The sequence below is a fragment of the Marmota flaviventris genome, chromosome 12, assembly GCF_047511675.1.
Source record: "Marmota flaviventris isolate mMarFla1 chromosome 12, mMarFla1.hap1, whole genome shotgun sequence".
NCBI classification, from domain to species: Eukaryota; Metazoa; Chordata; class Mammalia; order Rodentia; family Sciuridae; genus Marmota; species Marmota flaviventris.
Genome location: NC_092509.1, coordinates 36,297,359 through 36,313,267, shown reverse-complemented (window position 1 = coordinate 36,313,267; position 15,909 = coordinate 36,297,359). Strand labels below are relative to the sequence as shown.

The following is a 15,909-nucleotide window of genomic DNA, read 5'->3' as shown; positions in this document are numbered from 1 at the left end:
CACCTGTAATCTCAGTGGTCAAGAGGCTGAGGCAGGAGGATCTAGAGTTCAAAGCCAGCCTCAGGAAAAGCAAGGTGCTAAGCAGCTCAGTGGCACCTTGTCTCTAAGTAAAATACAAAAAACAAAAACAATTTGCTTTTCCATATATTTTTTAAATGATGCTGGGGATCAAGCCCAGGGCCTCACCCATGCTAAACATGCTTTTTATCCAGCCCCCAAGCACAATTTTAAAAAATGAATGGCAGTGATGATTTTATCGAAATTTGAAGTTATTTCTGAGTTATTACATCTGTTAACACATATGCAGGGGCTCTTAATTGTGGGTGCCCAGCAGCATGATACACACACATGAACTCTGTCTACAGATAGGAAGAGGAGAACCTACCATCTGTAAACTTTTAAAGCTCCATAACAATCCTGATGCCCACTCTGATAAGAATCTTCAATTATAAAAAGTATTAGGAGCTGTGACTAATATCAAGGTAAAAGTCGAGAGGCCAAATCTAAATTCCTAAAGGAACTCACTTTCCAGATTTTCTTGAAATACAATAGATCACACCTTAACTGGTTAGAATGCAAGAGATGTCACAAAGGTTGAAAGTGGGGGTGGGGGCAGGAATGGCAGGGGGTGGGGAGCTTTTTCTGAATAAAATGAATGGCATTTTGAGTTCCTCTTTGTTTCTTTTTAAGAAATAGCTTATTATACAGTATGAGTCCAGAGTGAGCTGGATTTCCATAACACAGTGTTTTGCAATGTGTCCAGGGATGACAGTGAGGAACACTGTGTTCAGGGCCATGCCAAGAAGGGAGGGTATTTCCTTCCTCGTCCTCCCGGAGCTATGTAGAAGAAGGAAGTTTCAGGAAAGTGTGTCAGTTCCAGGAGTTTTTCTTCTCAAGAAATAAGTGGTCATTTACTAGGCGAGGGCAAGAGGAGGATAGAATTTCTGATTTATACCTTCTAATGAAGTACCAGCTGTCAGGATTAGATCCATGGGGGTTGGGCCAAAACCTCTCATGGAGTAAGCCCTGAGCCAACAGACATGGGACATCAGAGGCCATCAAAATTTTTCTTGAGTGAAGGCTCCATCCGATTGGGAGAGCTATGCATAATTTTAACAATTTGTTATTATATTGTTCATTTTCTCCTAAACAGGCAAAAAAGAAATGTGTGCAATTTTAGTATGTCCAATGAAACATGTGAGGGTGGCAGAATATTGTCCAAGTAAATTTTCCCGAGACTGATAGGAAAAGGGGAACATAAAAGTTCAGTATGCATTTCTTTTGAATGCTCAAATTTGATTTTTCCATGTCATTAGTAACCTCAGTTTGAAATGAAAGGTCAATGATTTTTCAATATCTAAATTTTCTGGTCTTGGATTTTGAAGAGTTAATTCCTGGCCTAAGGTGCAGATGTCCTTGGTCATTCTTTGTTCACATTGTATGAATATTAATAGTGGGGTCCTTTCTCTAGGAACACTGTTTTCTCCTGCTCTGCTTCCACTGTTATCTTAGGGTGCCAAGTCCCCCTATTTCTGAGCGTGTGCATGGGTTATTGTCGGGGGTGGTGATAAAGTCTTTTCCTATGAACTCAAAGACAGTCTTCTCGGAATCACACATCTGCCCTTTTCTTGCCTGCCTGGTGACCTCTGGGATGACTGCTGCCTGAGAGTCTTCTGAAATGCTTTGAACCATTGCTGCTGCTGGTGGTGCCATCTGTCTGTCTGCCTGAATCCTGCTGGGCTATGCAAGTGCCACACCACCCTGGCATGCTCTGCTGGGCTCCATGCCACGTTACATCTTCTCTTACCCATGAGCTATGCAGGTTCCCAAGGCTGTGCTGCCAGCTTCTCCTGATGGCTTCCAGGGCTTGTTCGTGGAATCAGTCCATATCGACTTGCTTAAAGGGCTCTCTCTAGGACTGGGGCCAGAGCAGTAGCAATCTGAGGCAGAGCAGGGCGATCTGAGTGGTGGGCCCTGTGCAGGCCTCTAAAGTCCTTCAACCTGTTGACTGTAGGGGGATTGCTATTGGGCCAGGCTTTTATGCTTTGGGTCACTGATCTCAGTGCAAATTGACTTTCTCCTCAGTGTGGCCACCCCTATTAGATAGGTACCACATTTCTGCATTTATTACTTCGTGATATTACTTGTCTTCCTCCCTCAATGAGTGTATGGTGTCAAAGTAACAATATTTATAATTTTCCTTTGTATGTACTCTAATTTGTTGCCTTTATCCTTCCTGTTCTCATTCTCTGAGAGCATTGACTAAAACTTCTGTGCATGCTTGTTTTCTTAAAAAAATTATTTTAATAGAACTATTAATTTTCTTCTCTAGATTTTCTTTTCAGTGTTATGACTGAATCACTCAGTTAGATTTCTTAATTAGAACATTTTCTGCTGAAGGAAAAAACGAATCTGGAGACTATTAATCAAGACTGGCCATACTTGGTTTCCGAGTAATTCTTTGTCTTCTAGTTGCTGAGAAATGAGTCAGAATCTTATTATATGTCAGCTGCCTTTATGCTGACCTCACGGTCCTTTTTTGACTTCCATCTCCTCTAAGTGAGTCTGTCTATTGCCCAGATATTTTCAAAGGCTTTCTACTTGGAATAAAGACCAAAACTTTCCTCCTGGCCCTTAAGGATGTATCTAATCAGTCTCTGCCACAGACAATGTGGTATAGTGGTTAAGGTTTGGGATCCAAATTCTGGTTTTTCTACTAGCCTGCTGTGTGACCTCGGGAATAGTCCTTAGTCTCTCTTTGCCTCAATCTACTCATCTTGAAAATGGGAATATAATAGCATCTACATCTTAGGATTTTTGTAAGTGAGTTAATGCACATAAAAAGCTTAGAATACTGATCAGTATGAAGAAAGCACTTCATAAATATTGACCCCTCTCCTTTTCCTCTGCCTTTCCTGCTTCCCTAACCCCTCCCTGAACTCTCCCCTCATCTCATGCTACTGGAAGAATCTTTACACATGCTGTTCCTACCACCTGGAAAGTTCTTTTTGCACTTGTCCCCTAATTAATCCCTACTTATTCTTTCTGTCTCTGCTTAGTCGTCGCTGCTCAGATGAGCCTCCCTTGGCTCCATAGGCCAATTTGAATCCCCTGAGATAGTCTCTCATTTCAGAAGTTCCAGTCACTTCTTCGTATCCATAGTTTCTGCATCTGAGGATTCAACCAGCCATGAACCAAAAGTATTGCGGCGGGGGGGGGGGGGGGGGGGGGGAAGAAGGTGGTACATGGCAGGGGTGGGGGCGGGGGGTGGGGGCAGGAGGGTGAGTCTTGAGCATCCATAGATTTTGGTTCCCATGGGTGTTTAGGAACCAGAACTGAGGGATGACTCTATTTTCCTTTCAAAGACCTGTCACCATTTATTATTTTGTATTTATTGGTATGAGCAAAGGAGACTCATAGGCATGAGGAGCGGACTGTCTCCATACTATTTGCCATCTCTTTGGCTGATGTCCAGTTTAGGCTCCATGCAGCACTTGAACACCCAGGCAGCTGGCAGTCCAACTAGCACATTGCAATATCAGCTTCAGTCCTGATTTGTGACTCCTCTTTCTTTTCTTCCCTCTTGATTGAGGTAACTCATGTGTTCCTGTTGTCTTTGTAGGAGGAATACATAGTCACATAGAAAATGCCTCACTACCGGTTTGTCAGGTTGTGTTGTATTCATTCCTCCTAAACTATCATAGACTTTTAGGGAACAAGTTAGAAGTAGAACTAAAGCAATAGAAATAGTAGTAAAGTCAAATAGATAGGAGTGAGCTACTTCCACATTTGTCTGCTTACCAGATAACACTGTCTCAATTATTTAGTTTGCAGTGAAGCTAAAAAGTAATTTCAGCAACTGACGTTAGATATGGAGAGCTATGCAGAGTAGCTACTATATTTACTTGTTACAGTCACTGTGATCTCTTAGTATATGAGTGGATTGCTCTCTTCATGCCTATATCTTTTAGGGATGCATACACACACACACACTAACTAAAATAGAACAAGTAACAAACTAACAACAGGAAAAAGAATCTCAGCTCTAAGTGGAAGTTTATAAAGTATTAATTTGAAGAGGAACCTAATCACAGAGCCAAAGGGAATAATATTGAGCATACAAATGTTTACATAATATTGTGTATACAAATGCTTAGAGATATGTTTGCTGATCCAAACCAGTGACAAAAAGATTTCTTGGCTTTTTAACTCACCTTTGCCCTGCTGGGAAGGCAACAGAAATTTCCAGTTAATAGTTCCTGGACTTTTTTGCTGGGAAAAACAAAACCTGACAGAGTCCCTGTACCTCAAAATCTGAACTAATCCATATTAAATTGAAAAGAGGACAAAATACACATGGATTAGAGTCTAATATCTCATCAAAAATGAACTCCAGCGTGGAACTCATTGTTCATACCCATAGCTCTTACTCTCAGCTGTTATTAATCTCACTGACTGTTTAGAAAATGTTAATGTTTCACTTCTTAAATGGCCAGCCACTTCCTGGCCTTGAAACAATGCTGAATTTGCAATCATCTTTCAAAAGTCCAAATCATACACTATGGCTCTTCATGTTCACAAAGGGATTTAGATTTTCATTCAAAGAACTTTTTCTACTAAGGAAGGTGAAGGAGAGTTCTCTACAGCATGACGTATGCCAAGAAATTTATGTATTTTTAAATTGCTGCATTATACATAGTAGTGGGATTCACTGTGACATATTTATGCAGGGTGTCACACCCAGTACCTCCACTTTCACTCCCCTGAACCTCTTCGGCTATTCTACTGTTTTCTATTAAGAACCATTCTTTCTCTATTGATTTTTTAAAAAATTAAATGAGAAGGGCAAGTGAACTTCTAAGTTTAAAAAGAGATAATTTCATGAATAAATAATAATAATATGTATTATTTTACCTCTGACTTGAGTATTGTTTGTTAAGATGATACCCACTGAAGCCACTGTGACTTCTGAGGTTTGTAAAGAGGTTTCAAAGAATCATGGGTCCTACTATTTACTTATGAATAATTCACACCAGAACTAATGTTTCATTAAGAATTTAGATAATCTTTTTAGTTAATAAAAATACTCAATTCAATCTTAAAATTTAAAAATAGTTAGTTTTATGACAACAAATTTTATTGTGTCCTTTAACAAAACACTCCTGTCATCACCAAGCATTTTATTACTCCTTAATCATAATTTATTTTAAAATGTTCTTGTTTTCAGCTCAGTGCTGTTCAAAACAAATTTTTATTGATTTTGTCTCTTTGACCTTTAGAGCTATTCAATCTAATGTCTCCCTTTAAATTCGGTCTTATCAGGTAACTTGGCAGCTGAGTATGTTCACTGCGTAAACTTTATCAAGGCCTGGCGAATTCCTAGCAACAAAAATAATGCTTAAGGAGATAAGTGTTTGAAAAAGAATGTGCTATACCTTTCATGTATGAAATCAGTGCCATTGGGCTGGAGATGTAGTTCAGTGGTAGAGCACTTGCCTAGCATGCATACAACCCTGAGTTTAGTCCCCAGCATCAAAGACAGCAGCAAAAATGGACAGTGCCATCAACATCTGGTGTGGGTTTTGAGATTTGAGGGTCCCTTCATAATCTCCAACCTCCACACTTTACTCTGATTCTCTAGTGATAATACAGATTCCCTCTTACTGTTAAACTCTCCACTTACAGAATGGGGGTGAAGTGACTCTCGTCAGTCTGTTTATCTTACAAAATGGTAAAGTTGGACTGGTGAACTTTTAATTTGATTTTTTGATACTCATATATTTTGTAATGCTTTTAGACTGGTAATAGCAGCTTTAAGGTTAAGAGTTGTCAATTAGAGTCAAAGAAAGCTGGGTGTGGATTCCAACTCTGTGCATACTAACTGTGTATGGATTTAACCTCCTGGGCCTCAGTTTCCAATTTGTAAAATGAGATACTCTTATTTTGTCCCGAGGACTAAATAGTGCATAAAAGCATTTAATTCAGTAAAAATAATGGCTGTTACAATAAAATGGTAAAAATGACTTAGACTGAGGAGAGGCGTTGGAGAAAATAATGCTAAGTTAGCTGACCCCCAAAAAACAAATGCCAAATGTTTTCTCTGATATATGGTGACTGACACATAATGGGGAGGGGAGGGGGAGCATGGGAGGAATAGAGGAACTCTAGATAGGGCAGAGGGGTGGGAGGGGGAAGGGAGGGGGCAGGGGGTTAGCAATGATGGTGGAATGTGATGTGATGGACATCATTATCCAAAGTACATGTTTGAAGACACAAATAGGTGTGAATATATTTTATATACAGAGATACGAAAAATTGTGCTCTAATTGTGTAATAAGAATTGTAATGCATTCTGCTGTTGTGTATTTAAAAAATAAAATCAATTCAAAAAAGTACTTAGGATTCATAACCAGAAAGACACTCAGACACTAAGAACCTTCTCAACCTCTGTATTTTTTTCAGCATGCAGCACATTTTTATATTCTGTGTGAAAAAAATAGGCTTCAAATAAGGAAACCACTAACAATTTTCTTTTAACTTGAATTTTTAGATTATCGTTGTTGTTGTTGTTGGTACCAGGGATTGAACTCAGGGGTTCTTTACCACTCTTATTTCAAGACAAGGTCTTACTAAATTGCTGAGATGGCCATGAACTTGTGATCCTCCTGCCTCAGGCTCATTTGGATCATATACACGCACCACCATGCTGGGCAAATTTGGGATTTTTAAATTTTAATACAGTTTATATTAAAATTTTAAATTAAAATGTAAATAAATCCATTGATTGCAGGCAATGAAGATGGGCACATCCACACAACCTCTTTGCAACAAATAAAAACTGTGACGGAGCAAGTGAGACAAAATGAAGTCAGCCCTGCGTCTCCCCAGAGAGCCAACCCCATCCAAGTGTCGCGGCCACTAGGAGCAGTGACTCAAAGGCATGTTCCCGTCTTAGTGGGACCCCAGGAGCCCTCCTTTGACTCTGGAATCCTGAGAACAATGTCCCGCAGAGATGTCCGGGCAGAGGTATTCCTGTGGAGCTTTCTGCTGTGGTCAGACACCGTGGAAATGTTGCGTGTTGCTGGTCACTCGGCTGTGTACAAGTCGGGCTGGCTGTACCCAGTCTACATATTCAGTTTCATTTCTCTTCTTCGAATAATATTCACTCCCAAGAACCCTCTTCTGAATTCCTTGGGCATCCTACTACAGGATTTACCCTTTGTTTTTGTGAGACTTAGTTTAATTATTGTCCTGGGGACTATTACACCCATACTGGGACTTTGTAAAAATATACTAGTGACTCTCTCTTATGTTTACTTCAATTACTTAACCAAACTCAGGGTTTTCTCTACCTTTGAAGCATCTCCATTTTAAAAAGAAAGGAAAAACTCAGAGACTTCATTAAGCATATGTGCACATTTGTAATAATTTTTTTTCCTGGATCATATGTGTTTGTACTATACAAAGACATGAAGAATAGATTGTAGAGAAAAAGCATTTTTAATAACTATAGCATATCAATTTGATATATAAAAATGGTGCTAAATTTAAGCAGTTATATTCATATAAGTGAGCTACAATGGATCACAAGAAAATGTTAGTAGTTAATTTTAGTTATGTATACTGCCTTTTTTCTTAAAGCACTCTTTAATAAAGACTTTTTAAAAATGGAAATGTTTACCCTGTAATTTAGCTCAAGAATGAGGTATATCTTTTACATTAAGAAGTTGCATGAGGGCTGGGGTTATACCTCAGTGGTAGAGCACTTGCATTGGATGTGTGAGGCGTTGGACCCTCAACACCATATAAAAATAAATAATAAAATAAATATATTGTGTCCATTTATAACTAAAAAATATTAAAAAGTTACATTAATTAATTAAAATTAGTTTTTAGGAAATATACCTGAAGTTATTGAATACTTTTAGATTCAACTTTCTTTAAATCTGAAAATTGAAGTTGTAGGGATTCCTTCAAACATAGAATTATACACACACACCGCTATTTTTTCTTTATTGCAGTGCTGAGGATCAATCCCAGCTCCTTGCGCCATCTTGACTTGTTTACAGACCCTAACACTCATGCGTGTTAGCCAAGTATTTGGTCACTGAGCAACTATATCTCTCAACCCTGGAATTACAGTTTTCCTCTGCTGCAAGTGACTTTTACATAATTGATTGATTTCATGAAAAGCAATTTACTTTAACAGATATTTGACACAGTTTAAGCCTTAGTTATTTTGCTAGTGGTGTAGTACTAACGTGAGTGTTGTTTAATATAATGAAGTCAACATACTTCAACAATCTGTGGTACTATGTCATGAATATCTTGAAACCTTAAAATAATTATGTACATAATCACATAATTTGCTTTCACAGTGTTGGGACACTCTGATATCCGCAGCTGGGGCTCACCATTTGATAAGGGAATCTTGTGAGCAACTTGTGTCTCCAGAACAATGATTTTCTAACCAGTTTCTTCAGTGACATGGTAACAGGTAGTGTGAGAATAGCTAAGTGATGTTGTGTGCCTTACTTTCCATCAAATGACCCCCAGGCTCACTTTGTCAGGTTTTATGGTTTTTCTTACACTGTAAGAGAAGGTCTACTGTCAAAAGCTTGACTGCTAGCATTATGATTTGCAAAGGTTTTTTTTGACCACTGTGGGATGCATGTAAAAGATGAACTAATACTACTTCTACTTTAATAGGATTGAATCAATGAAAGAATAAGTAATTCCCTTAGCATATTGTCTGAAAACAATAATAACTTGATAAATCTTGTGTATTTAAGGGCACTGTCCCCAAGAAGCAAGCAACTAGATGCATTGTTTTAATTTTCCTCTTTTCTTTTCTGCATCCCTGCATATCCTCTGGGAAAGATAATTTAAGCTTTGCATTTGTGAAAAATAATATGTAAAACCTTAAGGCTACCTAAGGCTATAACTTTTGATCAAGTGTTGTTAAGTTCAAAAACGAGCAATTTGCTGACTCTTCAAAGTGAATATAGGCATTCTTTCATTAAATGCGTGAATATCCCTTCTGTGAGTTCTCATATAAACCAAATTGTAGCGTGTTTTCTAAGTCTTTAATTATGTGTTTTTTTCCTTGAGTTCCTCCTTGATCTGTAATGTTTTAAAGAAAGACCTCAGAGCATGCTGCTTAACAATGCACATCTTTATCTGTCAATCTTACGAGTATTTATAATACTCATAACCTAAAAAAATACATAGTACACATAAAATTTCTTTCAAATTCTTCCATGGCAATATTTTTTATTAAGAAAATTCTGTATAACCCAGTGATTGATTGATAATATTCCTAAATATGAAATATTTTACATAAGTTTGTATTAATCTTTGTATTGAAATTTTAAACTCAAAAGTATTACTTGAGTTTAGAATGCATTTTGTATGTAGTGTTTGAATATGAATGTGCCTGATATTTGGGAAGTGGCAACACTTTGAATAAGTAATGAAGGCATGTACGAAAAATTATGTGCAGGAGGAAAAGAATTGTGTATCTAATTGACTTCAAGTCTATGGTATTTAAGTAAACATAACAATAAATTATGCTAATGAAACACTTGTAATTCTACATTGTGTGATTAAAAGTTATGTTATTAAAATTGTATTGTGATTCTCATAGCTTCTATGGTTATTGGTATTAAGGCCCATATACATTTTGAACAAGATAAAAAGTTTACTTTTCTGCTATTTAAAAACATTTCTGGAAAAAAGTAGTCAGATCTATAGTATGACATTTCATCCCAAGTAATATTTGAAGCCCAACTGATAATTATGTCCTCATTAAACATTCATATAAAGTTAGTTGTTGAAAGATACACTTCCATTTTTTCTATGATCAGATATATTGTACGATGTAATGATTTTTATAAACATTCTTTAATAGATTTTTTAGTATCTTTTTCTAAAAGCTTATGTTGGAAATTACAATGTGTGAATGATAGTCTTTTTTTTTTTTACATACACAGGCCCCTTTTCACTGAGTGACAATTGCAATAGGTCATAGAAAAGGAAAGAGAAATGAGAGAGTTTGTCGAATGTGCATTTTATGTTGGGCATTGGGCAGTTTGCTTAACAATTATTATCCTGTGTAGTAAATCTTGGAGCAGGACTTGACTCAGTGAATGTCATTGTAGGCATTGAAATATGCATTGAGTTAAAATTTTTAAAATGGCAATATATCACTTAGAAACTATACTGCCTGAAAATAAGTACTTTTGCCATAAATAACAAAAAGAAAATGCATGTAATATCCATCGCTGGAGCCATTTTATTTTATGAAAATTTTTTTATTTACTAATTAAATTTGTATGGTTAAGCAAATTTTTTGTCGTGAAGTTTGTTTCCTTATGAAAGGATGACCTTTACTTAATCTTTAGCTTCCTGGCTGCCTGTATCTCATTTACCCTCTGGGCTTTTTAGTCCAAATGTGCAGTCCAGAGGTGGTAGACACACATATATCTGTGTATAGAGAGAGACAAAGAGAAACATTAAGAACTAAATCAATCTGTTAGAAGTGTTTCAAGACATTAATTCACAAGCTCAAAACCATACTTCTTGATATGGTTTGGATGTGAAGTGTCCCCCAAAATCTCATGTACGAGACAATGCAAGAAGGTTGAGAGGAGAAATGATTGGGCTATGAGAGCCTTAACCCAATCAGTGAATTAATCTCCAGATGGGATTAACCCAGTGGTAACTGAAGTTGGGTAGGATATGGTTGGAGGAGGTGGATCACTGAGGTCATGCCTGTGTATATACATTTTGTATCTGGCAAGTGGAGTCTCTTTCCACTTTCTGATTATTATATGAGCCACTTATCTCTGCCACACTCTTTTGCCATAATGCCACTCTTTTGATGCCTTACCTCAAGCCCCAAGGAATGGAGCTGGTTGTCCTTTAGACTGAGACCTCTGTCTATGGACTGAGCCCCCAAATAAACTTTTCCTTATCTACAATTGTTATTTATTTATTTATTTTTAGAGAGAGAGAGAATATATATATATATATATATATATATATATATATATATATATATATATATATAATATACATATATTAGTTTTCAATGGATACAACATCTTTATTTTTTATTTTTATATGGTGCTGAGGATTGAACTCAGCGCCCCATGCACGCCAGGCAAGTGCGCTACTGCTTGAGCCACATCCCCAGCCCCTACAATTGTTATTGTCAGATCTTTTGGTTGCAGCAATAAAAAAGCTGATTAAAACACTACCCTATGAATTTATCAAGACTGACATCTGTGATTGGACTACCATAGTCCAGGGAAGAGCGCCCCTTCTGGTTGAGCAGTGCATAAACTGTACATCCCTGGGAAATAAAAGCCAGAGTACCTGTGGTTAATAGTTTCAGTAACAGTAAAAAATTGTATACAGTTGACTATTTACAAGATATTTTACACATATTAACCCATTTATTCTGAAGATTGTTTTTTTGAACATTTCATTAACTCATTCATTCAACAAATCTGAGTACCTGTTATTGATGAGGTGTGGTTTTTATGAATCAGTAATCTACAGAAAAGTCCTAATAAAATGGTCAAAGTTACTTTAAAAAGTAGCTTAATCTTAAATGTATAAAATTTATCTTATATGAATTTGAGGACAATATTTACTACAGTGATACTTGTTGTAAAAGTTGACATTCCCACATATACAAATTTTAATTTTCCAGAATGTCTATTAAAATATTCAAAATTTTCCTTACATCGAAATTGGAATATTAATGGATTTTTCAGGAAACTTTCTCTTTCTGTAAAAATTTTTCTCCCCTCCCCCAAAGATTTAGAATAGGGAAATAAACACAAAGTTTGCATTCCAATTGTTGAAAACCATAGATAACATTAAACACTTGGTGTGGTTCTGAAGAGCAATTCTAGTATTCTTGTGTCTTGGTTTCTATCTGTGAAGTATAGGTCACTTTCAGATTATAAGTACATTTTTCATCTTATTTTTCATTTTCTCCCAAATATTAAATGGGAGTAATATTCCAATTAATTACTTTGTAAAATTAAATAAGATAATAAATATGTGCCATGTCAGATAATACAAAATAAAGCATTGGTTATAGAACTGTAAAATTTATGGATTCCTTCAAGTAATCTGGACACAAATGTTGCAGAGTACAGAAACCTAAACGTTCTCTCTGAAGATGATTGAGATTAAAATCAAATTTTAAATAAATAATCCAACATGAAGAAACATGATTAGTATAATTGTTCTCTATTAAACTGTGAATTTATTGTTGGTATTTTGCTTTATTTGGATAAGAATTGAAATATATGGAAGAAGAAGAAGAAGAAAAAAAAGGCAGACCTGGAATTCCAACTACTGAGAAAGTTGAGGCAGAAGGATCACAAGTTCAAGTTCTGCCTGGGCAACTTGCTGAGACCCTTTCAAAATAAAAATTTATAAGAGATATAGCTCAGTGATTGCCTAGCAGGCATGAGTTCCTGGGTTTGAGCCCCAGTACTGGGGAAAAAAATAGTGTCTATCTTCTAAATTTAAAGATTCATACTCAAGTACATTATTATATCTTCTTTTTTCTTTTGCTTGAGTAGAAATTACCTTGATACCATTTAAGCAAATTTGCCCATAAAAGATAAGCTTACTTATCTTTGCCTGGATCACCAGTTTCATCTATGGGAAATAATATACTTTTATTACCCTTCTCTTTATTATGCTTATTATGCTTAAAAGATATTGAGGTTTTTTATTTTTATTTTTTTACAAATTGGAGGTTGAGACAACCTTCCCTGCATTGAGGAAGTCTATTGGCACTATTTTCAAAAGATGTGCTCTTTTATATGCAAGGAGGGATCAATCCAGGAGGGAAAATTCAAAGCTGTGTTACTTTTCAAATTTCTGTGGTCACCCCAGTCTTCAGCAGCCACCCCCCTGACCAATCAGCAGCCATCACATCGAGGCAAAACTTTCCATTTGAATCACTGAAGGTTCATGTGAAGGTCAGCTTTTTTTTTTATAGCCATGAAACTTTTTATTTTTTCCTTTTGTTTTTTGCAGTACTGGGTACTGAACCCAGGGCCACAGGAATGCTAGGAAAGTACTTCATCACTGAACAATATCCCAGTCCTTCTTTTAAAATTTTATGACAGAGTTGCTGAGACTGGCCTTGCAGTTGTGATCCTCCTGTCTCAGCCTCCCACATAGCTGGAATTATAGGCATGCACCACCATGCCTGTCTTGCAGTAAAACTTTTTAAAATTAAGGTATGTACATATTATAGACAGAAAGTTATTACACATGTAATAACAGTAGATTGTCAATATAACTTCTATGGGCACTAGGGAATGAACTATTTTGTGGGACTTGGCTTTCTTATGATATTCACTCTTGCTGTGGTCTGGAACTGAGCCTCATATCTCCAATGTAAGCCTGTGACAGGTTACCACGGAATTTGTTGAGCTAATTTTCTTGGTACTATTTCAGAACAAAGCAGAACCTAAGTTCATCATCTATGGAACTGAAATGGTATGAGGTGACTGACGTTTGAGAAAGAGAAAGTTTGAGAGGAAATGAAATAGTTTAGCAATCGTCTTTCCAAAAAGAAATGAGAATTTCCTTTTATTTTGGCTTGAAGAAATGCCTAGGTAAAAAATCACCATTCACAGCTAACCAAAAACCAGAACCAAAACTTAGTTGAAGGGTATGAGGAGGAGGGCAAAGGTTGGATTTTTAAAAATTGAGGTAAAACATATAGCATAAAATTTACCATTGTAAACTTTTTGTTTTCTTTCTTTTTTTTTTTTGGTACCAGGTGTTGAACCCAGGGGCACTTAACCACAGAGCCACATCCTCAGGCCTCAGGCCTTTTTGATATTTTATTAGAGACAGGGTCTCACTGAGCTGCTTAGGGCCTTGCTAAGTTGCTGAGGCTGGCTTTGAACTCAAGATCCTCTTACCTCAGCTCCTCCTAGCCACTGTGATTACAGGCATGTGCTACTGCATCGACCTTAATTTCCTTTTCTAATTTTTCAATACACAGCTGCTTGAGGAATGAGGAATGAGGGATGGAGGATGTGAAAAGTTAAAGTTCACTGAAATTCACCAGCCTCTTTATTACTTTCTCCCTTGGATGCTCTAAATTTTTGAGATAAGGCTATAGAATTACAAGGTCCTTCAGACAGTTCCTGCCAGTCCTATGGTTATTTAGGTAGAGGGATTGATTCCTGAACTTCCTACTCTATCATCATCTGAAATATGATTCCTTTAAGAGTTGATTTATTCTTTTGCCTTGGTCTGATCATCTCTTGAAGCATGGCAAAAGTTTGTTTCAATAAGGTCAAGGTCATGGGCAAATATTTTTGTGTGACAGTTGGCTTTATTTTGCTTACTGATTGTGATTTTTAATTATACAAATGACACACTTGTTTAATTTTTAAAGACAGATGGTAAGTGTAGAGATGATTTACTTAAATTATCTTTCCTTCTGAAATCAACACGAATCTAAGTTAGGAAAAAATATTTGAAGGGTATATGAGTTATTTATGTTTAAAAGTCACAAATGATTCATTTAAAATATTTTAAATCCAAATCAGTGAAACAGTGTTTGAGAATGAAACATTGTTGTTTCATCTGTTCTATTTTGCAGGCTTTTTTTTTTTTTTTTTTCATCAGTCAAGTCATACATTGTCACCATCTTTTCCTGTCAGAATAATCTTAAATCTAGCATGCTAAAAACAAACAAACAAACAAACAAAAACAAAGAAAGCACTGTATCACAATTTTTATTAGGAAGTAAAGCTTATAATTTTATCACAAAGACAGTGAATCTTGGAGATAAACCATTTAAAAATTCAAAAAATACAATGTTTTCTGTAGCTTCCTTTTGAATTACTAACACACACACTTCAGTTACCAGTGGGCTATCTTGTCATTGCTATGTTTCAAAATGTTCTTAATTCTTGTTTTACTCCTGAAAAGTAACAAAATAGGTGTTTGGAGAGGGGGTTAATATTGTGCTGAATGAAAGATCTTTTGACCTTTGTATTTTAAGAAGAATTCCATTTGTTAAGAAACCAATCACATCTTCAGACCAAAAGACCAGATTTTCTTCCAGCAAGAGGACCCTTCTGAACAAGAAGAGGGCCATGATGTCTGAAACTGGGCAGCAAGGCTGTATGGTAAACCCTTTGCCACTGTTTTCTCTGGCTTTCTAGAAAAAGACTTCTAGAACTTTCTCCCTCTGGGCCTCCCTGGGGTCCCATCTTAGATTGAGCTTCTTTTTCACCTTTCTCCTGATTAGAGGAGGAAAACTCTACCTGAACTGTGTCTTTTGAAGCTTTCCAAGAAGAAGAAGAAATGAGGAGGAGCAGGAGGAAGAGGGAGGAGAAGGAGGAGGGGAAGGAAAGAAAAGAGACAGAGAGAGAAACTCTAAGCACGGGATATAGAGAATAAGGGGGGTCAGTGTCAACCCTTAGGTGCCAGTTTCCACCATGAAACCGTCCCCTTCAGAGCCTGCCATGTCTGTCTCCGGGGTGGAGGCTTGTGCCCAAGGCCCAGGTGATGGCCCGCAGCGTGGCCCAGCCAGCTCTGCCGCAGGAGGCCGAGGTCCGGGAGGTTTCACTTCTCCCCTCCGGCAGGCCAGGCCTGGCTGCTCACTTCTCACTCTGGCCTCCCTCCTCCCCCATGGTCACCCTTCTCCTACACGTGCGCCTTTGTCCCCTTCCCCCTGTGCCTGCTCTTCTCAGAAGTTAGCTTACGAAGCAAAGTTGTAACTTTGAATTCCTGTTTTTCTAGCCACCCTCATGTGACAGGATATCTCCTTATTGGAGGTTTTTCCTAAATTCAGGAGCCCTTTAAAAAGGGACGGCTTCCTCTGTCCTCCTTTTCGGCTGAGCATCT

At 37.1% G+C, this 15,909-nt stretch overlaps 1 protein-coding gene across 1 annotated transcript in view; it reads left to right on the top strand.

Moving 5' to 3' along the window:
• Window positions 1-8,167, top strand: part of Tmem236 (transmembrane protein 236) — a 43,767-nt gene extending 35,600 nt beyond the window's left edge. Inside the window, exon 4 of the mRNA XM_027928431.2 lies at window positions 6,791-8,167. Coding sequence (XP_027784232.1) covers window positions 6,791-7,374 — 584 coding nt within the window. The 3' untranslated portion in view covers window positions 7,375-8,167. The remainder of the gene's footprint in view (window positions 1-6,790) is intronic.
• Window positions 8,168-15,909: the final 7,742 nt, after the last annotated feature.